The sequence below is a fragment of the Schistocerca americana genome, chromosome 11, assembly GCF_021461395.2.
Source record: "Schistocerca americana isolate TAMUIC-IGC-003095 chromosome 11, iqSchAmer2.1, whole genome shotgun sequence".
NCBI classification, from domain to species: Eukaryota; Metazoa; Arthropoda; class Insecta; order Orthoptera; family Acrididae; genus Schistocerca; species Schistocerca americana.
Window position 1 is genome coordinate 196,151,704 of NC_060129.1, and position 25,876 is coordinate 196,177,579.

The window sequence follows — 25,876 nt, forward strand, 5'->3', positions numbered from 1 at the left end:
ATTTGAAAGAGAGTATTCCAGTCAACATTGTCAAAAGCTTTCTTCAAGTCTACAAATGCTAAAAACGTAGGTTTGCCCTTCCTTAATCTTTCTTCTAAGATAAGTCGTAAGGTCAGTATTGCCTCACGTGTGCCAGTGTTTCTACGGAATCCAAACTGATCTTCCCCGAGGTCGGCTTCTACTAGTTTTTCCATTCGTCTGTAAAGAATTCGTCTTAGTATTTTGCAGATGCAGTTATCTATAAGAAACTGCTATCTGAAAGTAGCTGCATAAATATTCAGTCAGTTCTTGATAAGATTTCAGAGTTATGCAAGACTTGATGACTTGCTTACAACTCTCCACACACACACACACACACACACACACACACACACACACACACACACAGAAAACACAGTCTTCTATGACTACAGTATTAATGAGTCACTGTTCGAACTGGCCAACAAGTACAAATACTTGGCTGTAACATTTTGTAGGGATGTGAAATGGAATGGTCACATTGGCTCAGACATGTGTGAAGCAGGAGATAGATGTCGGTTTCTTGGTAGAATACCGGAGAAGTGCAATCAGTCTACAAAGGAGATCGCTTGCAAATCACTTGTGCGGCCCATTCTAGAATATTGGTCTCGTGTTTGGGGCCCATACAAAGTAGGGCTAACAGGGGATATTGAACGTATACAGAGAAGGGCAGCACGAAAAGTCACAGATTTGTTTGATCCACGAGAGAATGTCACAGAGATACTGAAGGAACTGACATGGTAGTCTCCTGAAGATAGACGCAAACTATCCTGAGAAAGTCTATTAAAAAACTTCCCAGAACTGGGTTTAAATGATTACTCTAGGAACGCACTGCAATCCCCTACATATCGGTTACATAGGGCTCGTGAGGATATCAGTATAGTTATTGCATGCAGAGAGCCATTCAAATTATCATTCTTTCTGTAAGTGAATGGAACCACTGCCGGTCCCAAGTCCGGGGCCTCATTTCACAAGTGATGAGGAAGGAGGAGGGGGAGGAGTAACACCTCGTTAAATAATCTGGGTCCATCTGGCTCCGGATGGTAGCACCCTGTAAGGGCCCCTGCCTAGGGTTACTAGGTGAAACCTGGTCAACGGTCTCAAAGGCGGAAGAGGAAGTTCAGACTCCCAATGGCGGAGAGAGCGGAAGAACTACCCCCAGGACTCACAATCTTGGTTGTACATTTTGTGGCCTTTGGGCCACACCCAAAATAACTTTCATCAATCATGGAAGTGTGTGATGTAAACTATTTTACCCCAGGTGGACGATCCACCGTACTCCAGTACGTCAGCAGACATTCGGATTCTGGGGAGTCTGCAACATTGCACAAAGACAAGTCAGAGTGTCTTGGAATCTCATCCAAATTTCAATATAGGCAATCAACGTACCTAGCAACTTTCAATGCAAACTCATTGTTGAAAACCGGAAAACTAAAACATCTAACAGATACGCTAAAGAACCACAACATACTCATAACAGCCATTCGAGAGACACGATACATGGATACAGATACCTTCGATTCCGAAGGTTTTAGGATATACAAAGGGAAAGTGGGACCGAGAGTAATGAAAAATGTACCACATCTTGGTACAGCCTTTATAATCAACAAACAAATCTTTAACTCAATAGTTGACTTTGATTCCCAATCAGAAAGAATCTCAAGTCTTACATTCACAAGCACAAACAAAATCTACACAACTATCAATGCACATGCCCCTATAAACGAGGATAACAGGAAAAACAAAGAAAACGTGGAGGCCTTTTGGAATCATCTAGATGACATTATTCAGAAAATTCCAGATAAAAACATCATCATTCTTCTTGGAGATTTTAATGCACAGATTGTTAAAGAAAAAAGATATAAGAAAATAGTTGGAAACTATCCTGCACACAAGAGAACAAACAGAAATGGTGTGAGACTAATAGAACTTTGCCAAGCACACAATTTAATTCTTAAATCCACAGCTTTCAAAAAACTACCACGAAGACAAAAAACATGGGTATCCCCAAATCCTAGCCTTGGGGAATTTCAACTTGATCATGTGGCAATTAAGAAGATTTCTAGCAAAGAAATCATGAACGTTAGGGTACTCAGGGGTGCAAACTTGGATTCAGACCATTACCTTTCTAAAATTAAGTTCAAAGTCATCCCAAACAGGAAACGCAGCATGAAACAAATTAAGGGTCGGAAGTATAGCACAGAAAAGATATTAAAATCAGATGAATTCACAAAAGCAACAGAAACGGATAGCACCTAACAAAAAAAGTAAAAAACATGCCTGGTGGTCGCTGGAATGTGATGCCCTCATTGAAACGAGAAAACAGGCATGGCAAAATTGGCAATCACAGAAAACAGAAGAAAGTAGACTGAATTTCATTACAGTTAGAAAACTGGTAGATAAAAATATAAAAAAGATTAAGAAGACACATGAAAACAAAACTCTCCTCCAAATTGATGAAGAATTTGCTAAAAACAACACAAGGAACTTTTACAAAACTTTCAAACAAAGGTTATCAAGATACAAAGCACCCACCCTCCAATTTCGAGATGTAAATGGGACCATCGCTCACAACAACACGGAAAACTGCAAAATACTAGCAGGCTACTTTGAGAAAGAAACTCTTGAATTGTGAACCCATCCTTGAAAAATTTGAATCCATTCCAAACAACCGTGAGAAGCCGGATTCAGAACCACCGACGACTGAAGAACTACAGAAGGTCATCTCAGAACTTAAAAAACAACAAGGCGTCCAGAGAAAATCAAATAGTGGCCGAACTATGGAAAAAGGCTGACAAAAATGCAGTTACATCCCTAAAGTTTGTTTTCGATCAAATCTGGAAAGAAGAAGAGATCCCCGCAGAATGGAGAACAGCTCTCATCCACCCTATCCACAAGAAAGGTTTGAAGACAGACCCCAACAATTACAGAGGAATATCACTGCTGGATATAACGTACAAGATTTTTTCTAAAGTCCTTTTGAACAGGGCAGAGCCGCAATTGGACCCGCAAATCGGGGAATACCAGGGAGGTTTTAGAAAGGGTAGATCATGTTCGGAACAAATACTAAACCTGAAAAACATCATGGCTTACCAAAAATCAAGGGCAAAGACATACGTAATCTCCTTCATTGATTTCAAAAAAGCATATGATTCGATTGATAGAGAATCTCTGTTATCAGTCCTGGAAGAAATGGGTTTGGATAAGAAAACAACTAATACACTCCTGGAAATGGAAAAAAGAACACATTGACACCGGTGTGTTAGACCCACCATACTTGCTCCGGACACTGCGAGAGGGCTGTACAAGCAATGATCACACGCACGGCACAGCGGACACACCAGGAACCGCGGTGTTGGCCGTCGAATGGCGCTAGCTGCGCAGCATTTGTGCACCGCCGCCGTCAGTGTCAGCCAGTTTGCCGTGGCATACGGAGCTCCATCGCAGTCTTTAACACTGGTAGCATGCCGCGACAGCGTGGACGTGAACCGTATGTGCAGTTGACGGACTTTGAGCGAGGGCGTATAGTGGGCATGCGGGAGGCCGGGTGGACGTACCGCCGAATTGCTCAACACGTGGGGCGTGAGGTCTCCACAGTACATCGATGTTGTCGCCAGTGGTCGGCGGAAGGTGCACGTGCCCGTCGACCTGGGACCGGACCGCAGCGACGCACGGATGCACGCCAAGACCGTAGGATCCTACGCAGTGCCGTAGGGGACCGCACCGCCACTTCCCAGCAAATTAGGGACACTGTTGCTCCTGGGGTATCGGCGAGGACCATTCGCAACCGTCTCCATGAAGCTGGGCTACGGTCCCGCACACCGTTAGGCCGTCTTCCGCTCACGCCCCAACATCGTGCAGCCCGCCTCCAGTGGTGTCGCGACAGGCGTGAATGGAGGGACGAATGGAGACGTGTCGTCTTCAGCGATGAGAGTCGCTTCTGCATTGGTGCCAATGATGGTCGTATGCGTGTTTGGCGCCGTGCAGGTGAGCGCCACAATCAGGACTGCGTACGACCGAGGCACACAGGGCCAACACCCGGCATCATGGTGTGGGGAGCGATCTCCTACACTGGCCGTACACCACTGGTGATCGTCGAGGGGACACTGAATAGTGCACGGTACATCCAAACCGTCATCGAACCCATCGTTCTACCATTCCTAGACCGGCAAGGGAACTTGCTGTTCCAACAGGACAATGCACGTCCGCATGTATCCCGTGCCACCCAACGTGCTCTAGAAGGTGTAAGTCAACTACCCTGGCCAGCAAGATCTCCGGATCTGTCCCCCATTGAGCATGTTTGGGACTGGATGAAGCGTCGTCTCACGCGGTCTGCACGTCCAGCACGAACGCTGGTCCAACTGAGGCGCCAGGTGGAAATGGCATGGCAAGCCGTTCCACAGGACTACATCCAGCATCTCTACGATCGTCTCCATGGGAGAATAGCAGCCTGCATTGCTGCGAAAGGTGGATATACACTGTACTAGTGCCGACATTGTGCATGCTCTGTTGCCTGTGTCTATGTGCCTGTGGTTCTGTCAGTGTGATCATGTGATGTATCTGACCCCAGGAATGTGTCAATAAAGTTTCCCCTTCCTGGGACAATGAATTCACGGTGTTCTTATTTCAATTTCCAGGAGTGTATTATAAAAGCGACCCTTACGAATACATTTTCGAAAGTTAAATTTATGGGCGAACTATCGGAACCCTTTGAAATAAAAACGGGAGTGCGACAGGGCGATGGGCTCTCACCGTTGCTGTTCAATTGTGCACTTGAGAAAGTAGTCAGAGAATGGAACACAAATATTAAGAGTGGTATAAGACTGGGTTGCAAAAAGAAGAACCTTAAAGTAAATTGCATTGCTTTTGCAGATGATATGGTCCTGTTTGCTGAAACAATGGAAGAAGCACGGGAGCAAATCCTTGAACTAAAGAAACAAGCAGCTAAAAATGGCCTTCACATCTCCTCTGAGAAAACTAAGATATTGACAAACATCAAGCAGTCATGTAAATACCTCAAAGTTCAAGAACAGAAGATTGAAATAGTAAAAGAATTCAAATATCTCGGAGAATGGATTACTTGGAATGCTGGGGAAAGCAAAGCAATGGAATCCAGGAAAAATAAACTTGAATTGGCCTTCCAACTAACAAAAAATACATACAACAAAAAATCCCTTTCATGGGGGTCCAAAATTACACATTACAAGACAGTGATTAAGCCAGAAGCACTGTATGCAGCAGAAACACTTAACATGAATTTCAAAGGCCAAATGGAGAAACTTGAGATAAAGGAAAGAAAAATTTTAAGAAAAATCATTGGGCCAAAATTTCAAGACAATAAGATTATATACATTAAAAATGAAACTCTCTACAAGAAAATTGAAAAACTTTCAGATTCTATGCAAAAAAGGAGAATAAATTTTTATGGTCATCTTCTCAGAATGAATTCCAACAGATTAACTAAACAAATCTTTGACTTGTTCCGTAACCGAAAAACGAAGCCCAACTGGTTTAAAGAAACTGAGAAAGACCTAGTGGAATTAAATATTTCAGAAAATTCACTTATTGAACGAACTGCTAAATTAATTACTAAAGATGAAAACATAAGGTTCCAAGACAAATCCACACAAAAGTCCAAATCCTTCATCTCAGAAGAAGAGAGGAGAAGAAGATCAGAAAGAATGAAGAAATACTGGGCCCTAAGAAAAGAACAATGCACAAAGAAATGATTGATCCAGCGTACCCCAAAGAGGGTGAAACGAAAGAAGAAGAAGAAGAAGAAGAAGAAGAAAGAATGGAACAGGAAGAAACCTTAATGGCAGGTACAATGGGACATACCATCTGCCATGCACTTCACAGCGGTTTCCAGAGTACGGATGTCGAGGTAGATGTAGATGGAGATGTACCATAAGAAATGAACATAAACAGAAGTGTCCCAGTTTTACTCACAGAATCTGTAGTATCCACAGAAGGGGTAGCTTACCGTATTTACTCGAATTTAAGCTGCATTCAAATCTAAGCCGCAGCTGAAAACTGAGACTCGAAATCGAGGAAAAAAACTTTCCCGGATCTAAGCCGCACCTGAAATCTGAGACTCAAAATTCAACGGGGGAGAATAGTTTAGACCGCACCTCCAAATCGAAACAAAGTTGGTCCACTGTAATATGAGACACAATTTAGGTCGCATGAATGACGATACAGCTACAGTAGTTTGGTTCGAGTCATAGGCTTAGCAGTTAAGCTTTACCAGGTAGCCGTTGCTATGCATCAGGCACTCCGTCCGTATTTATGCGAGTATCCTTCCTTTTTCACGTGCTTCGTCTGGTTTGAATTGATTGTTAATTTTTCTTTGATCTGACAGATGCTGTTCTCTTTGTTATAGGTGTTTACGTCACTCAAAGCTGAAAATGCATTACTATACTGTGTCATGCATTGTTTGTCACTTTCTGATAATGAGTGTTTACGACCTGTCGCTGCTCGCGACATGGCTTGCTGTTGTGAGCACTACCGCCGCTTTTAAAAAAGAGAGAGAGAGAGAGAGAGAGAGAGAGAGAGAGAGTGAGACAGAGAGAGAGGAATCGTCCCATTAGCAAAACAATGGCAAGAGACTGCTATTTATTGTTACTTACACTGCTGCTCTCTTTGATAATGATCAACAAGAACCAAAGATGTTCTGAACGAGAGTATAGTGAAAATTTTTCTCCATTTGAAAATCTTTGCAGACGCCTCTTTAGTACATTACATTCTGCACAGAAATTAGAATCATCTTAAATTTAAAAATCTAATCAATTGCCGCACTTCATTTCTGACTGTATCACTATTCGGCATAAGAATAATACGAATATAAACATGACATGACATGTATATTCTTCCGCGTTTGCTGTTGTCTCACTCTAGTTTGGCAGACAGAATGTAAATGAGATAGCAGCAAACACGAAAGAATACATGGCAAAATGTTTATATTCGTGTTATTATTATGGTGAAGAGAAAACTGCATGTGATTCACAATTCATAAAAGTTCCTATTGGCAACCATCTCTTCTCACAAATAGGAAAAAATTCAGAACGCAGAGTTGGCCATACTGATAAACATCCCAAACAGTCTTGCCAGTTGGATTTTCGTAGTACACTGAAATGCTGCTACATTCGAAGATGAACAATACGGAATTTGTATTTACTTCGTTGGATAATGTATCAAAAGGCAGTGGTCGAAACTCAGGGTGGAGAAAGAAAGCTCGTCTTCCTCCTTTTTTTAATTTATTTACTGACGCAGAGGTTTTGGTGCCAGTATTTATCTTTGTGCCTCCAAACGCTACATATATTCGACGACAGAAATTAGTTGTGGCGGCACCTACCAACATTTTTCAGAACTTCCACTTTGCACTCGATTCTAAGCCGCAGGCGGTTTTTTGGATTTAAAAAACCGGAAAAAAAGTGCGGCTTAGATTCGAGTAAATACGGTACTCACTGGCAAAGAACGTTAAGCACCCAGAACACACGATCGGATGTCAATGTAACTCTGCACACATACAAACTATTGGTGGGTATGTAAATGATTAGAGCTGAAACTCACAGGACCTAACAACCACCCTGAAAGTCACTGTGCCATGCAGATCAGTCATCAGGGGCAGTACTGTTGTTCTACTCCAATGCTGTTACCAGGTCCAGTGGGGTATATAAGGTGTTTGAACTGTATCAAATGTCGAGTGATCGTAGAGATGTTGCTGACTCTTGTGAAACAGTGTTATCGGCACCTGACAGAGTTTGAATAGGGCCATTGTGGGCCTCCACTGAAGGCATCTGAAAGCAACATCATTAGGGACGCTCAACTACCGAGCAGACCAATAGATGTCGTTACAGTCACGCTATCATGATCCATTGCGGTGGCAGCCATCCCTGGGAACCCTCGGCTACAGTGAAAACTGACGGATGTCCGTGTGGCGACACCGTGGTTCGTTCGTGTGGTTCCCACCACCTTTTATTGATTAATTAAGGGTGAGCTTAAGAAAATAGGTTAGTTCATTCAGATTTCCAAAATGTGTGTCTTCTGTAGGATATATGTGATTACAGCTTGAAAATTTACTCAAAAACTTGCAACTCCAAATGGATTCTGTTGTTGAAAGCAAGGTGGTGGAATGTGATTAGTACAAAATACACTTTCCTGATTTAAATGAAACTGTGATGAATTAAAAGGGGTTAGTATGTGGTATTGGATCCTCTACTGAAGTTTTGATTGTGGTGTCAGGCGCCTAGTCCAACTTATATGGCAGGTTGTCACGTGATACTTTTGGTTGAGAGTCAGCGAAGCGAACGAATGTGAAAATACTGAATATTTTGTCATAAAGACCAAATTGGCAAGGTCAATTCTGAGAGCCTATATTAGATCATGGACGAATTTCAGGAGAGTATTTTAATGCATATTATTCGGAGTAGGTATTAAAATTCATGGAGAAGAAATAAAAACTTTGAGGTTCGCCGATGACATTGTAATTCTGTCAGAGACAGCAAAGGACTTGGAAGAGCAGTTGAATGGAATGGACAGTGTCTTGAAAGGAGGATATAAGATGAACATCAACAAAAGCAAAACAAGGATAATGGAATGTAGTCTAATTAAGTCGGGTGATGCTGAGGGAATTAGATTAGGAAATGAGGCACTTAAAGTAGTAAAGGAGTTTTGCTATTTGGGGAGCAAAATAACTGATGATGGTCGAAGTAGAGAGGATATAAAATGTAGGCTGGCAATGGCAAGGAAAGCGTTTCTGAAGAAGAGAAATTTGTTAACATCCAGTATTGATTTAAGTGTCAGGAAGTCATTTCTGAAAGTATTCGTATGGAGTGTAGCCATGTATGGAAGTGAAACATGGACGATAAATAGTTTGGACAAGAAGAGAATAGAAGCTTTTGAAATGTGGTGCTACAGAAGAATGCTGAAGATTAGATGGGTAGATCACATAACTAATGAGGAAGTATTGAATAGGATTGGGGAGAAGAGAAGTTTGTGGCACAACTTGACCAGAAGAAGGGATCGGTTGGTAGGACATGTTCTGAGGCATCAAGGGATCACCAATTTAGTATTGGAGGGCAGCGTGGAGGGTAAAAATCGTAGAGGGAGACCAAGAGATGAATACACTAAGCAGATTCAGAAGGATGTAGGTTGCAGTAGGTACTGGGAGATGAAAAAGCTTGCACAGGATAGAGTAGCATGGAGAGCTGCATCAAACCAGTCTCAGGACTGAAGACCACAACAACAACAAAAACATGTTGTTGTTGTTGTGGCCCTCAGTCCTGAGACTGGTTTGATGCAGCTCTCCATGCTACTCTATCCTGTGCAAGCTTCTTCATCTCCCAGCACCTACTGCAGCCTACGTCCTTCTGAATAGTGTATGCATCTCTCGGCATCCCTCTACGATTTTTACCCTCCATGCTGCCCTCCAGTACTAAATTGGTGATCCCTTGATGCCTCAGAACATGCCCTACCAACCGATCCCTTCTTCTGGTCAAGTTGTTCCACAAACTTCTCTTCTCCCCAATCCTATTCAATACTTCCTCATTAGTTATGTGATCTACCCATCTTATCTTAAGGATTCTTCTGTAGCACCACATTTCGAAAGATTCTATTCTCTTGTTGTCTAAACTATTTATTGTCCACGTTTCACTTCTATATATGGCTACACTCCATACAAATACAGGGTATGGCAGTGTTCATAGTAGGATATTAAAAACACACCAATAGGCAGTAACTATAATTTATTTATTACCTCTTATGTCAATTAATAGTGAAAGGTACGCCATTTACTAATGTGTAAGTCATTGTCCATTGCGTGGATTACTTTTTGAATACGACTCCTGGCAAATGATGCCCTCTCTGCACAACACATTCATCTAGATGGCGTCGGAAGCTTTCCACAACTCGGCGTAACATATTCCCTGGGACATTGCCGACGGTGTGTCTATCAACGGATTCGTTGACCAGTAATCATCGATCCTTGCTTTCTTACAATTCCCATAATGATAGCAAGCCCAAACCATTTTCTAAGTTTGGGTACCGTAACGTAGACAAATTTGGCATTATTTTATCCAGTTTCCTTCTACTGAAATTTTGACTGTAATACTTGTTGGTTTCATTGCTAATATATTCAAATAGGTTGTTCCTAATACATAATTCTAGGATATCCACGGCGCTCTGTGTATCTTTGGGAAATGTGTGTGGACCCGCAGATCCTTCAAATTTATTATTGGTCCTCAGTAAATCATAATCTGTCTTCTTTGCCTGATTCACCCAAATCAGCTGGCAACCGTAGCGTTCGCCAAATTTTCCTTGGATGTATTTCACTGTCTTCTGACGGTTCTGCTCCACTTTCATTTTTTTTTATATCCAATATTTGCTGTCCAATCGGCCAAGTGGTCCGGAATGTCAGACAAGACGTCCGCACATTCGTCGTAAATAATCGTATTGTCTCTTTCGTGTGCCATGATGAAAGTGCACAAGTACTTATAAAAACAAAAAACTTGTTGACGTGTGTAACTTATTGTTACCTAAACAAAACAACAGAATGCAAAAGATACTAAAGTGCCGTCATCGGCCACTGCGCGGTACTACGCACACGACACCACTGTGGTGTCGCCGGACGGCAAAGTGTTAACAGAGATATATGTTGACATTAGAGTTGTTTCCGAGGATATGGTAACCTTACGGGGTACTGACGTGGCTCGTACCTGGCGCAGGGCAGCGAGGTGACAGTTTTCTCGCAGGGCGCTAAAGGTGCGGTGATCGCCTTCGGACCCCTGCGAAGTGGCCGCTTCGTGGACTGCTTCCAGCGGAAGTTGGCACTTGCGAACCTCTCCTTGTATTTCCAGTCTGCAACCAGAAAACGCAGTAACCAGTCACTGTGCATGTCATCCGAGTACACAGCAGGACAATCACAGTCACTGAACATAAAATAGTGTAGATTGGTGAAATCTTCCAAGTTACTAGTCGAGTCGTGGCCCTGTGTTAGCAAAACGTCCACATCACTTTCCTACTCATACGAGGGTGGTTTTGAAAGTTCTCAGAATCACCACGAGAGATCAGCACTAGCGCAACGAGTCGGTCATTTGATATTCATTGTTCTGTTGCCTGTAAACACGTGCCACGTCAGTGTTCTCGGAAGAGAGCTGTGGCGATGACGTGGCTCTGTCGTCATTCCCAAATAGTGATTTTAGTGATTTGCGAAGGTGGGGGGGGGGAATAAAAAAAATAAAAATAAAAAAAATCGAGATTCAAACAGTGGTCAGGTACTTCATACAGAAAGGTACAAAAGCAAAGGACATTCCTGCCGATTTCCAGAATGCTCCTTCATATTCAACTGTTCCCAAGTAGACAAATGTCTTCAAATTTGGTTGGGAGAGCTTAGACCAGGGCCGGCCAAACGCTGCACAGTGTGCAGACGTGCGGAAGTGCTGCACAAGTGCGACAGCGACATCTGTTATTAGACACGTGTCCTAAATGAACGGCGGCACCTCCACTTCCCTGTTTATGTGGTACAAGCAAGAGGAAAATTGGTCATTAAACCGATTGTTTCAATGTATACTTACATTTAGGATTTTTTTTTTTAAATGTGTGAAGGGCTACGCTCAGCTGAAGTCGATAAAACATAACATTCATCAACTGTCTGTTATTATGCAGATTTCAGACGGAACTGATGAAAGAGATAGATAGCAATAATGGTATCGAAATAACAGGTCTGCGGTTATCATTCTGTTCATAGGTCAGTGAGGCAGAAATTATGTGGGTGTAACTAAGGGCACTGAAAATTAGTTATAAGAAACGTTGCATTAGTTTAATGTTATTTGAAATCATGAATAAGGTTCGTTGGAAGTCACTAAGTGCTCTCTTTCTTAAATACTAGATCAAAAACATTCCGCGTATTTACGTGCCTTAATAAAAACTGTATTACTTGTTAACTGTATTACTTGTCTTACTGGTTTGAACTGTTAACATAAAAGTAGACGTCTCAATGAGTAGACAGTGACAGTATTTTAAATGTTTAATAAGCGTTAAGACCGTCCCATGGTTGGCTTGCAAGCTGTGGAAGGAGCACTAGAATGCGCCGGTACAGAGTACCCCAGCAAGTGGATAAAGCGGCATCTGTGCGTAGAAACGTGCACTACATGGACGCTGATGGCTGCGGCGCGCACGCTGCGAGCCGGAAGTTGCACACGTGCAGGAGCACCGCACACGTGCACAATTTCTGGCCGGCCCTGGCTTAGATGATGATCCGAGCAGTGGTCGGCCAAGATGTGTCACTACTCCAGAAATCATCGCGAAAGTGCACAAAATGGTCACGGAGGATCGCCGAGTGAAAGTGCGTGAAATTGCCCTCGCCCGCCACATGTCACGGGTATATCACATTTTAGAAAGGAAAAAATTTTCTGCAAGATGGATGCCGCGACTCTTGACAATGAATCAAAAATGGACGAGAATTCACATATCGGAACAACGTTTGGCCCGTTTCAGAAGAAGCGAACAAGATTTTCTGCGCTGGTTCGTGAGCACAGATGAAACTTGTGTGCACTTCTATACACCCAGAGACAGAACAACAGCCAAAGCAGAGGAAAGATGCCGATACTCGGCCACCAAAGAAAGCAAAGACAATTACTTCGGCGGGAAAGGTCTTGGCGTCAGTGTTCTGGGATGCGAAGGGGATTCTGTTTGTAGATTATCTCCCCACTGGGCAAACAATTACTGGAGAATACTATGCTATCCTCATGGACAAATTGCAACAAAAGGTACGCAAAAAAAAAGGCCAGGTTTAGCCAGGAGGAATGTCATCTTCCATCAAGACAACGCACGCTTGCGCACACGTGCCGTGCCGTGGCAAAAATACACCAACTAAGGTACGAACTGTTGCCACACCCACCTTATTCACCTGATATGGCTCCGTCAGACTTCCATCTCTTCCCAAAAACTGAAAATTTTTCTCGGTGGATGAAGATTCGCTTCAAACAAAGAACTGATAGCCGGAGTTAACAATTGTTTTCCAGGCCTGGAGGAAACTTATTTTTGAGATGGGATCAAGGCACCGGAACATCGTTGGACCGAGTGCATTAATCTACAAAGAGACTACATTGAAAAATAAAAGGTTTCAGTGACGTAAGTTTTTTTTTTCTATTCCGTTCCGAGAACTTTCCAAACCACCCTTGTATATGATGAGAAGAAAACAGTCTTGGTTGAAATTGCTGTTTATTTATTCACCAATGACACACATTTCATGTCACTGATGAATAAATAAACAGCAATTTCAACATCGCAACCAAGACTGTTTTCTCCTCATCATCCTAAATACTGGTTACAGTTTCATCACACAATACAGTGGAAAACATTTTTATTATTATTTTTTTTTAAGCAGTGAGAGAGTAGGAAAAGAGGAGGTGACGCCATGTCACCCCGGCACTTGTCGCTCGACTTACTGAGCACCCAGAAGCAGCAGCGGTCGCCCTTGCGGTCGCCGTCCTCCCGCGGCACTTTGACGAAGTACTTGCCGAGCGACAGGATGTTGCGGATCGATTTTTGCCAGACCTTCTTGTTGCGCTCGTAGTAGGGGAAGTGGCTCGCGATGTAGGCGTAAATCTCAGTCACCGTCGCCCTCCTGCCAGACAAACAAAGGCACAGGGCTCAGCCCAGACCGTACAAAGGAGACCTTTACTACTGATGTCCAAAAATTCCCCTCACCTCTCTTCACTTTGCGCACTGACAGAAAAAAAAAGGTCTTAACACCAAGAAATCATGTAGAGTAAAGAAATTTCACGAAAACATTAGTCTAGGCAACGTATTTAAGTGATCAACACTGGAACGTCACAGGTTAAAGTAAACGTGATATAAGCTACTGAAAATGTGAAATGCTGGCACATTAATAACCGGTGTATCTGCCAGAATGTTGACTGCAAGCATGCAAATGTGCTCGAATTCTGTCATAAAGGTGCAGAAGTCAGTTTGTGGGGTGGAGTTCAACCCCTGTTGCACACGATTGGTCAATATAGGGACAGTTAACGCTCACTGTCGATGACACTAGGGTTGTCATCCGACGGTGTCCCGTACGTGCTCGATTGGAAACAGATCTGGTGACTGTGGATGCCAAGGCTACATGTCGACACACTATGCACGATGATTGGTTACGACAGTGGTATGCGGTTGTGCGTGATCCTGTTGGAAAACATCCCCTGGAATGCTGTTCGTAAATGCCAGCACAGCAGGTCGAATCACCAGACTTACGTACAATTGAGTCAGTAATTAAATCACTGAAGACTAAGGACTCTCATGGTTATGATGGACTGTCTAGCACAATATTAAAGTACTGTGCTGCACATGTTAGCCCTCTATTTAGCCGCATTTGTAATTTTTCCTTTAGGAATGGTCAGTTTTCTGAGCAATTGAAGTACTAAGTAGCAAAGCCGCTTTATAAAAAGGGAAAAGGGGATAATGTAAAGAATTTCAGACCTATTTCTATGCCATCAATGTTTGATACAGTTATTGAAAAGGCTGTGTACGTATGGATAACTGATCATTTTATATCACATAATTTGCTATCAAATATACAGTTCGGTTTAATTGTCATTTAACAACTCAAAATGGTATATTCTCTTTTATCTGTGAGGTACTAGATGGATTTAAAAAAAAGGTTTCAAATGCTAGGCACATTTTCTGATTTAACTAAGGCGTTTGATTTTGTTGATCACAAAATATTGCTCCAGAAGTAGGACCAGTATGGAATACAAGAAGCAGCTCACACACAATTGGTTCACCTCCTATTTTAACAAAAAGCAGCAAAAGGTCATTGTTCACACTGTTGAGAATGGCTGTGATGTGGGGGTCTGACTGGGGTACAGACAAGTGGGGGGGTGCCACAGGGATCAGTGTTGGGGCCGCTCCTGTTCCTCATTTACATAAATGATACGCCCTCTAGTATTACGGGTAACTCTAAAATATTTCTGTTTGCTGATGGCATTAGCTTCGCAGTAAAGGATGTTGTGTGCAACATTTGCTCTGTTTCAAATAGTGCAGTTCATGACATGACATAAGTTCGTGGCTTGTAAAAAATAAACTAATGCTAAATCACAGTGAGACTCAGTTTTTACAGATCCGACACACAATTCAACAAAACCTGACGTTTTAATTTCACACAATTGGCATATGATTAGGGAAACTAAACAGTTCAAATTAAGTATTCAAATTAATGATATGGTTATAATAGAGGGAAAGATTCCACGTAGGAAAAATATATCTACAAACAAAGATGATGTGACTTACCAAATGAAAATGCTGGCAGGTCGACAGACACACAAACAAACACAAACATACACACAAAATTCAAGCTTTTGCAACAAACTGTTGCCTCATCAGGAAGGAGGGAAGGAGAGGGAAAGACGAAAGGATGTGGGTTTTAAGGAGTCATTCCAATCCCGGGAGCGGAAGGACTTACCTTAGGGGGGAAAAAAGGACGGGTATACACTCGCGCGCACACACACACACACACACACACACACACACACACACATATATCCATCCACACATATACAGACACAAGCAGACATATTTAAAGACATATACAGACACAAGCAGACATATTTAAAGACATATACAGACACAAGCAGACATATTTAAAGACAAAGAGTTGTCTTTGTCTTTAAATATGTCTGCTTGTGTCTGTATATGTGTGGATGGATATGTGTGTGTGTGTGTGTGTGCGTGTGTGTGTGTGTGTGTGTGCGCGAGTGTATACCCGTCCTTTTTTCCCCCCTAAGGTAAGTCCTTCCGCTCCCGGGATTGGAATGACTCCTTAAAACCCACATCCTTTCGTCTTTCCCTCTCCTTCCCTCCTTCCTGATGAGGCAACAGTTTGTTGCGAAAGCTTGAATTTTGTGTGTATGTTTGTGTTTGTTTGTGTGTGTGTCGACCTGCCAGCACTTTCATTTGGTAAGTCACATCATCTTTGTTTGTAGATATGTCTAAGTATTCAGATAGATAGTAAACTGTCGTGGAAAGTCCACAGTCAGGATCTTGTTCAAAGACTTAATGCTGCCATTTTTACTACTCTAACGGTATCTGAAGTGAGTCAGCGTTCGACATGAAAATTCGTCTACTTTGTTAATTTTCATTTGCTCATGTCATACGGCATTATATTTTGGGATAACTCTTCCCATTCTCAAGGGCATTTTTTGCTCAGAAATGGGCAGTTCGGGCAATAAGTGGTGTGAGTTCGTGAGCCTCTCATCGACCCCTGTTCGCTAGTCTGGGTATTCTGACATTGGCCACTCAATATATATAGTCTTATCTGTCATTTCGTGTTAACAATATCAGCTTATTCCCAAGAATTAGCAGCTTTCACTCAGAATGAGATTTTCACTCTGCAGCAGAGTGTGTGCTGATATGAAACTTCCTGGCAGATTAAAACTGTGTGCCGGACCGGGACTCGAACTCGGGACCTTTGCCTCGGTCGGGCACACAGTTTTAATCTGCCAGGAAGTTTCATATCAGCACACGCTCTGCTGCAGAGTGAAAATCTCATTCTGGAAACATCCCCCCAGGCTGTGGCTAAGCCATGTCTCCGCAATATCCTTTCTTTCAGGAGTGCTAGTTCTGCAGGGTTCGCAGGAGAGCTCCTGTAAAGTTTGGAAGGTAGGAGACGAGGTACTGGCAGAAGTAAGGCTGTGAGTACCGGGCGTGAGTCGTGCTTCGGTAGCTCAGTTGGTAGAGCACTTGCCTGCGAAGGCAAAGGTCCAGAGTTCGGGTCTCGGTCCAGCACACAGTTTTAATCTGCCAGGAAGTTTCAGCTTTCACTCAGTTAATACTGCGCAGAAACCCAATCTGCATTTGGATTGCACTTCCATAACTCTTGTGCAGAAAGACATGCAGCATACTGCTGCATCCATTTTCAAAAAGCCACCAAAAGAACTGAAAAGTCTCAGCAGTAATCTATGCGCTTTGAAACCGAAACTGAAGAGTTTCATCATCATGGGTCACTCTTTCTATTCTGTCGAGGACTTCCTTGAAAAATTAAGCTGATTCCTATGTTTTTTTTTTATTTGTGTTTATTTAAACTTACAACTTGACTTTTTTTGGGTTCATAAACATTTTATTTTATCTGTTACTACCCGTATGTTGTAATTTCGTGTACTGACACATTCCGTGACCTTGGAGATTTGCTCTTCAATTTGGTAGTACGGAACTAGACGTGTAAGTAAATAAAAGAAAAAAAATCACAGGCAGTGTCCGTAGGATAACCACGAGACTGATCCTGCTGTCATAGGAAATTGCGCCCCAAACCATTACTCCAGGTGTAGATCCCGCATGCTTAGCATGCAGACAGATTGGCTGCACACCTAACCAACACTCGGCCATTACTGGCACCGAGGCAGAAGCAGCTTTCGTCAGAAAACGCAACAGACCTCCGCCCTTCCTTCCAATGAGCTCTCACTTGACACCGCTGAAGTCGCAGATGCCGGTGGTTTGAGGTCAGTGGAAACCACACTACAGCGTGTCTGGCTCAGAACTGTCCTTGAATCGAGTGTCTGATTTGTAAGAGTTTGTTGTGTCACTGTGGGGCCAACCACTGCTACAATTGTTGCTGCACATGCAGCAGAATGCGCCGGAGCCACACACCGAACATGACAGTAGACTTTGTGAAGACATCTTTATTTGCAATAGGGTGTTACACAAAAAGGTACGGCCAACCTTCAGGAAACATTTCTCACACACAAATAAAGAAAAGATGTTATGTGGACATGTGTCCGCAAACGCTTACTTTCCATGTTAGAGCTCATTTTATTACTTCTCTTCAAATCACATTCATCACGGAATGGAAACACACAGCAACAGAACGTACCAGCGTGACTTCAAACACTTTGTTACAGGAAATGTTCAAAATGTCCTCCGTTAGCGAGGATACGTGCATCCACCCTCCGCCGCACGGAATCCCTGATGCGCTGATGCAGCCCTGGAGAATGGCGTATTGTATCACAGCCGTCCACAATACGAGCACGAAGAGTCTCTACATTTGGTACCGGGGTTGCGTAGACGAGAGCTTTCAAATGCCCCCATAAATGAAAGTCGAGAGGGTTGAGGTCAGGAGAGCGTGGAGGCCACGGAATTGGTCCGCCTCTACCAATCCGTCGGTCACCGAATCTGTTGTTGAGAAGCGTATGAACACTTCGACTGAAATGTGCAGGAGCTCCATCGTGCATGAACCACATGGTGTATCGTACTTGTAAAGGCACGTGTTCTAGCAGCACAGGTAGAGTATCCCATATGAAATCGTGATAACGTGCTCCACTGAGCGTAGGTGGAAGAACACGGGGCCCAATCGAGACATCACCGACAATGCCTGCCCAAACGTTCACAGAAAATCTGAGTCGATGACGTAATTGCACAATTGCGTGCGGATTCTCGTCAGCCCACACATGTTGATTGTGAAAATTTACAATTTGATCACGTTGGAATGAAACCTCATCCGTAAAAAGAACATTTGCACTGAAATGAGGATTGACACATTGTCGGATGAACCATTCGCAGAAGTGTACCCGTGGAGGCCAATCAGCTGCTGATAGTGCCTGCACACGCTGTACACGGTACGGAAACAACTGGTTCTCCCGTAGCACTCTCCATACAGTGACGTGGTCAACGTTACCTTGTACAGCAGCAACTTCTCTGACGCTGACATTAGGGTTATCGTCAACTGCACGAAGAATTGCCTCGTCCATTGCAGGTGTCCTCGTCGTTCTAGGTCTTCCCCAGTCGCGAGTCATAGGCTGGAATGTTCCGTGCTCCCTAAGACGCCGATCAATTGCTTCGAACGTCTTCCTGCCGGGACACCTTGGTTCTGGAAATCTGTCTCGATACAAACGTACCGCGCCACGGCTATTGCCCCGTGCTAATCCATACATCAAATGGGCATCTGCCAACTCCACATTTGTAAACATTGCACTGACTGCAAAACCACATTCGTGATGAACACTAACCTGTTGATGCTACGTACTGATGTGCTCGATGCTAGTACTGTAGAGCAGTGAGTCGCATGTCAACACAAGCACCGAAGTCAACATTACCTTCCTTCAATTGGGCCAACTGGCGGTGAATCGAGGAAGTACAGTACATACTGACAAAACTAAAATGAGCTCTAACATGGAAATTAAGCGTTTCCGGACACATGTCCACATAACATCTTTTCTTTATTTGTGTGTGAGGGATGTTTCCTGAAAGTCTGGCCGTACCTTTTTGTAACACCCTGTATATTTATCTTGTTTTTCATATATCTTTGACGTTGTAGCGCATTTTTCGTTTGTCCTGTAATATGGAGATAAAAGTTGTTTTCTAGATGTAATATGTAACTGGAAATTATTTCTTTTTTGTAAGTAGATAAATATGTTTAGAGTTTATTGATTGTGGAAAGCTTTAATTTTTTTTTAATGTATTTTTTTTATCGTTTACTGTAATAAGTTTGGTAGAAAATAGTTGTGCAAAGATATATGTAATTTACTTTGATGTTGTATGAACTGTGGGCGAGAGTATTGAGAGAGAGCAATATCGATAGTCGATCCGACAAAGGGGGCGTGTGGTGTTGGGTTGCAAGAGAGGAGGACACATGTTTTACTGTGGGAGTCGTGACTTTTACGAGCTGGTGAAGATTGAGTTTAGTGGCAAGCGATATACGTTTTTAATGACTGTTTTATACCAGGACGTGATATGATAAAAGTAAATTCTGAGACTGTGCCGTGAGACGAAGTAACTATGACAATGCAACCGAGAATGGACGGTATTGTAGCTCTGTGTCTGTGAATTGAACTGCGCTTGTATTTTGACTGTGTTTTCGTACACTCAAGTACTGTGGACTTACGTATTTAATCGTGTTTCGATGAACTACCGGATGCCTATAATCAGTAGCAGTCATTCTGAACTTATGCGAACTGTCTATTGTGTGTGAGTACATTCCCGCCCAGGACGGTTTTTTGCGATCGCGGCATTCATAATACGAATTGACTTTCTACAGAATTCACAGTCGGCAAGTTTTATAAACTGTGTGTGGCATACGTAAACTTAAATTGTGTGTGCCAGAAACATTAAAACTGTGCACATGCGGACATCTGTAACAACAATTACATCGACCAGCCTGTGGCCTGAAAAATGCCACTGTAATCAGATGTGCAGCTTACTGAATACCACCGCCCGCCCGATTACGAGGAAAACATCATCAGCTGCAATCACACTCAGTGATGTAGTTGTTAGAGTAAAGGACAAGGACAGTGTTCTGCTCATGGGTGATTTTAACAGTACTAGAAGTGGCTAAAGAATGTCTTGGAACAGTAGTGTGTAAAAGTAGGATGAAGCAAACAGCTTGGTGGAATGATACAGTCAAGGCAGCCTGTAAAAGGAAAAAGAAGGCGTATCAAAAATGGCTACATACTAGAACTCAGGTAGACAGAGAAAGTTATGTTGAAGAAAGAAACAAAGCCAAACAGATAATTGCAGCATCCAATCTACATCTACATCTACATCTATACTCTGCGAGCCACCTTACGGTGTGTGGCGGAGGGTACTTATTGTACCACTATCTGATCCCCCCTTCCCTGTTCCATTCACGAATTGTGCGTGGGAAGAACGACTGCTTGTAAGTCTCCGTATTTGCTCTAATTTCTCGGATCTTTTCGTTGTGATCATTACGCGAGATATATGTGGGCGGTAGTAATATGTTGCCCATCTCTTCCCGGAATGTGCTCTCTCGTAATTTCGATAATAAACCTCTCCGTATTGCGTAACGCCTTTCTTGAAGTGTCCGCCACTGGAGCTTGTTCAGCATCTCCGTAACGCTCTCGCGCTGAATAAATGTCCCCATGACGAATCGCGCTGCTTTTCGCTGGATCATGTCTATCTCTTCTATTAATCCAACCTGGTAAGGGTCCCATACTGATGAGCAATACTCAAGAATCGGACGAACAAGCGTTTTGTAAGCTACTTCTTTCGTCGATGAGTCACATTTTCTTAGAATTCTTCCTATGAATCTCAACCTGGCGCCTGCTTTTCCCACTATTTGTTTTATGTGATCATTCCACTTCAGATCGCTCCGGATAGTAACTCCTAAGTATTTTACGGTCGTTACCGCTTCCAATGATTTACCACCTATGGCATAATCGTACTGGAATGGATTTCTGCCCCTATGTATGCGCATTAGATTACATTTATCTACGTTTAGGGAAAGCTGCCAGCTGTCGCACCATGCATTAATCCTCTGCAGGTCCTCCTGGAGTACGTACGAGTCTTCTGATGTTGCTACTTTCTTGTAGACAACCGTGTCATCTGCAAATAGCCTCACGGAGCTACCGATGTTGTCAACTAAGTCATTTATGTATATTGTAAACAATAAAGGTCCTATCACGCTTCCCTGCGGTACTCCCGAAATTACCTCTACATCTGCAGATTTTGAACCGTTAAGAATGACATGTTGTGTTCTTTCTTCTAGGAAATCCTGAATCCAATCACAAACCTGGTCCGATATTCCGTAAGCTCGTATTTTTTTCACTAAACGTAAGTGCGGAACCGTATCAAATGCCTTCCTGAAGTCCAGGAATACGGCATCAATCTGCTCGCCAGTGTCTACGGCACTGTGAATTTCTTGGGCAAATAGGGCGAGCTGAGTTTCACATGATCTCTGTTTGCGGAATCCATGTTGGTTATGATGAAGGAGATTTGTATTATCTAAGAACGTCAAGAAGAAATCTTGGGAAGACTTTGGAAACAGGTTGGAGACTATGGGTCAAGCTGCTGGAAAACCATTCTGGAGTGTAATTAGCAGTCTTCGAAAGGGAGGTAAGAAGGAAATGACAAGTATTTTGGACAGGTCAGGAAAACTGCTGGTGAATCCTGTGGATGCCGTGGGAAGATGGAGGGAGTATTTTGAAGAGTTGCTCAATGTAGGTGAAAATGCGATCAGTAATGTTTCAGATTTCGAGGTAGAATGGGATAGGAATGATGATGGAAATAGGATCACATTTGAGGAGTGGAAAAAATGGTCAATAGATTGCAGTGCAATAAAGTGGCTGGGGTGGATGAAATTAAGTCGGAACTCCTCAAATACAGTGGAATGTCAGGTCTTAAATGGCTACACAGGATAATTGAAACGGCCTGGGAGTCGGGACAGGTTCCATCAGACTGGACAAAAGCAGTAATCACACCAATCTTTAAACATGGAAACAGAAAAGATTGTAAGAACTACAGAGGTATCTCTTTAATCAGCGTTGTGGGTAAAATCTTCGCAGGTATTGTTGAAAGGAAAGTGCGAGTATTAGTTGAGGACCAATTGGATGAAAATCAGTGTGGGTTTAGGCCTCTTAGAGGTTGTCTGGACCAGATCTTTAGCTTACGGCAAATAATGGAGAAGTGTTATGAGTGGAACAGGGAATTGTATCTATGCTTTATAGATCTAGAAAAGGCATATGACCGGGTTCCTAGGAGGAAGTTATTGTCTGTTCTACGAGACTATGGAATAGGAAGCAAACTTTTGCAAGCAATTAGAGGTCTTTACATAGATAGTCAGGCAGCAGTTAGAGTTGACGGTAAATTGAGTTCATGGTTCAGAGTAGTTTCAGGGGTAAGGCAAGGCTGCAACCTGTCTCCACTGTTGTTCATATTATTTATGGATCATATGTTGAAAACAATAAACTGGCTGGGTGAGATTAAGATATGTGAACACAAAATAAGCAGTCTTGCATATGCGGATGACTTAGTTGTGATGGCAGATTCGATTGAAAGTTTGCAAAGTAATATTTCAGAGCTAGATCAGAAATGTAAGGACTACGGTATGAAGATTAGCATCTCCAAAACGAAAGTAATGTCAGTGGGAAAGAGATATAAACGGATTGAGTGCCAAATAGGAGGAACAAAGTTAGAACAGGTGGACGGTTTCAAGTACTTAGGATGCATATTCTCACAGGATGGCAACATAGTGAAAGAACTGGAAGCGAGGTGTAGCAAAGCTAATGCAGTGAGCGCTCAGCTACGATCTACTCTCTTCTGCAAGAAGGAAGTCAGTACCAAGACTAAGTTATCTGTGCACCGTTCGATCTTTCGACCAACTTTGTTGTATGGGAGCGAAAGCTGAGTGGATTCAAGTTACCTTATCAACAAGGCTGAGGTTACGGATATGAAAGTAGCTAGGATGATTGCAGGTACTAGTAGATGGGAACAATGGCAGGAGGGTGTCCACAATGAGGAAATCAAACTGGGAATGAACTCTATAGATGTAGCAGTCAGAGCGAGCAGGCTTAGATGGTGGGGTCATGTTACACGCATGGGAGAAGCAAGGCTACCCAAGAGACTCGTGGGTTCAGCAGTAGAGGGTAGGAGGAGTCGAGGCAGACCGAGGAGAAGGTACCTGGATTCGGTTAAGAATGATTTTGAAGTAATAGGCTTAACATCAGAAGAGGCACCAATGTTAGCACTGAATAGGGGATCGTGGAGGAACTGTATAAGGGGGGCTATGCTCCAGACTGAACGCTGAAAGGCTTAATCAGTCTTAAATGATTATGATGATGATGATGATGCAATCACACGACCATGGGAGCAGATCTCAGCGTTTCACCAGGACCAGCCTGCTGCCGTCGACATCGCGACCATCGTCATAACCCACAAGATAAGATTTAAAAGCAGCGCTCTCCTCTCAAAGGCTCAAAATTATTGCAAACAATTTTAATTTGTAATTTCTTTTCCTTTTGGCTGACATTCACATAACATTTGTCTTCTTTAGAATAAAAGTGTTATCCACGAAGTGGTGTGTTCTATGTATACATTGTTGACTTTCTTTAGCAGTAGGCATTTCCCCTTTTAACTATTTCCATTTTTTTTTTTACATTTTAAATCCGCTGCCACTGCCTGTATATTTTTTATAACTTTTGGAGGGTATGCGTCTAAATTCGTGTGGCCTAACATTTTACCAGAAGTATTGTAATGTTTTGCTACTGGGACAAGGGCGCCCGCCATTAATTTCTTAAACGTTGACCCATGACAGTGAAGCTCGCTTGCTACTGGTGCTAACATTCTCTAGTGGGTAATTCAAAGGTGGGTAGCTGTCAAACCACATGGGTTGTGATTACTTTGAACGAGAGTCATGTACAATTGTGGGTTCATCACTCAACTGTGGTATCCTTTTGTTTATTGATGTTAGAAGCAAACTTTTTTTTTATTTTTATTTAATATGTTTATTCTATGCTAAACTGGGAAAAATGCACTGTCAGATATTGTGTTGGGAAGTAAAATTTGGAGAAACATTTACTTAGATACGAGTTGTTTTTGACTGCATTAGTTAACACGGTACTTTTTGGGTATTTTGGCGATACTTACAAGGGAACCTCCCCATCGCACCCCCCTCAGATTTAGTTATAAGTTGGCACAGTGGATAGGCCTTGAAAACCTAAACACAAATGAATCGAGAAAACAGGAAGAAGTTGTGTGGAACTATTAAAAAAATTAGTAAAATATACAAACTGAGTAGTCCATGCGATGATATGCAACATCAAGGACAATGGGAGTCAAGGAGCGCTGTGGTGCCGTGGTTAGCGAGAGCAGCTACGGAACCAGAGGTCCTTGGTTCAAGTCTTCCCTCGAGTGAAAAGTTTAATTTCTTATTTTCAGTTTATGTGACAAACTCTTACGTTTTCATCACTTTTTTGCGAGTGATTATCACATCCACAAGAAAACCTAAATCGGGCAAGGTAGAAGAATCTTTTTACCCATTCGCCAAGTGTACAAGTTAGGTGGGTCGACAACATATTCCTGTCATGTGACGCACATGCCGTCACCAGTGTCGTATGGGATATATCAGACGTGTTTTCCTGTGGAGGAATCGGTTGACCTATGACCTTGCCATCAAATGTTTTCGGTTCCCATTGGAGAGGCACGTCCTTTCGTCTACTAATCGCCAAGGTTTTGCGGTGCGGTCGCAAAACACAGACACTAAACTTATTACAGTGAACAGAGACGTCAATGAAGGAACAGACAGATCATAACTTTGCGAAAATAAAGAAAGTAAAATTTTGAGTCAAGGGAAGACTTGAACCAAGGACCTCTCATTCCGCAGCTACTCACGCTAACCACGGGACCACGGCGCTCCTGTGTTCACATTCTCCTTGATGTTGCCTATCTTGCACATGGACTACTCAGTTTGTGTATTTTACTAATTTTTTTTCATAGTTCCACACAACTTCTTCCTGCTTTCTCGATTGATGTGTGTTCAGTTTTTCAAGCCCTACCCACTGTGCCAACTTATAACTAAATCTGAGGGGGGTGCGATGGGGAGGTTCCCTTGTTAGTGACAGTGTAGAATCGCAGTCGTCAGAACTTCTCGCGACAAAACATTCGTGTGACCACCGCTGTCAGAAATCGTGTACAGTGACTACATACCTGCCAAGTCTTTCTGTAATATACCCAGCTTCTCATAGCTCTATAACATGACCCCATTCAAACTCAGTAAGGTGGCGTTAATGGCATCTTTGTCACCTAAAAGACAAAAAAATGGTTCAAATGGCTCTGAGCACTATGGGACTCAACTGCTGAGGTCATTAGTCCCCTAGAACTTAGAACTAGTTAAACCTAACTAACCTAAGGACATCACAAACATCCATGCCCGAGGCAGGATTCGAACCTGCGACCGTAGCGGTCCTGCGGTTCCAGACTGCAGCGCCTTTAACCGCACGGGCACTTCGGCCGGCGCCTAAAAGACATTCTTAACTAACATCGACCCACAACGTCCAATCTCAAAGGTAACTAACTCTCGCCGGCCGAAGTGGCCGTGCGGTTAAAGGCGCTGCAGTCTGGAACCGCAGGACCGCTACGGTCG

The 25,876-nt window shown here is 42.9% G+C and overlaps 1 protein-coding gene across 1 annotated transcript in view; it reads right to left on the reverse strand.

The window, feature by feature from the left end:
* The window catches only part of LOC124553544, a 233,507-nt gene that overhangs the window by 42,002 nt on the left and 165,629 nt on the right, over positions 1-25,876 (reverse strand). The window contains exons 11-12 of the mRNA XM_047127391.1: positions 13,467-13,645; positions 10,734-10,875 (exon numbers count right to left, since the gene is read on the reverse strand). Coding sequence (XP_046983347.1) covers positions 10,734-10,875; positions 13,467-13,645 — 321 coding nt within the window. The remainder of the gene's footprint in view (positions 1-10,733; positions 10,876-13,466; positions 13,646-25,876) is intronic.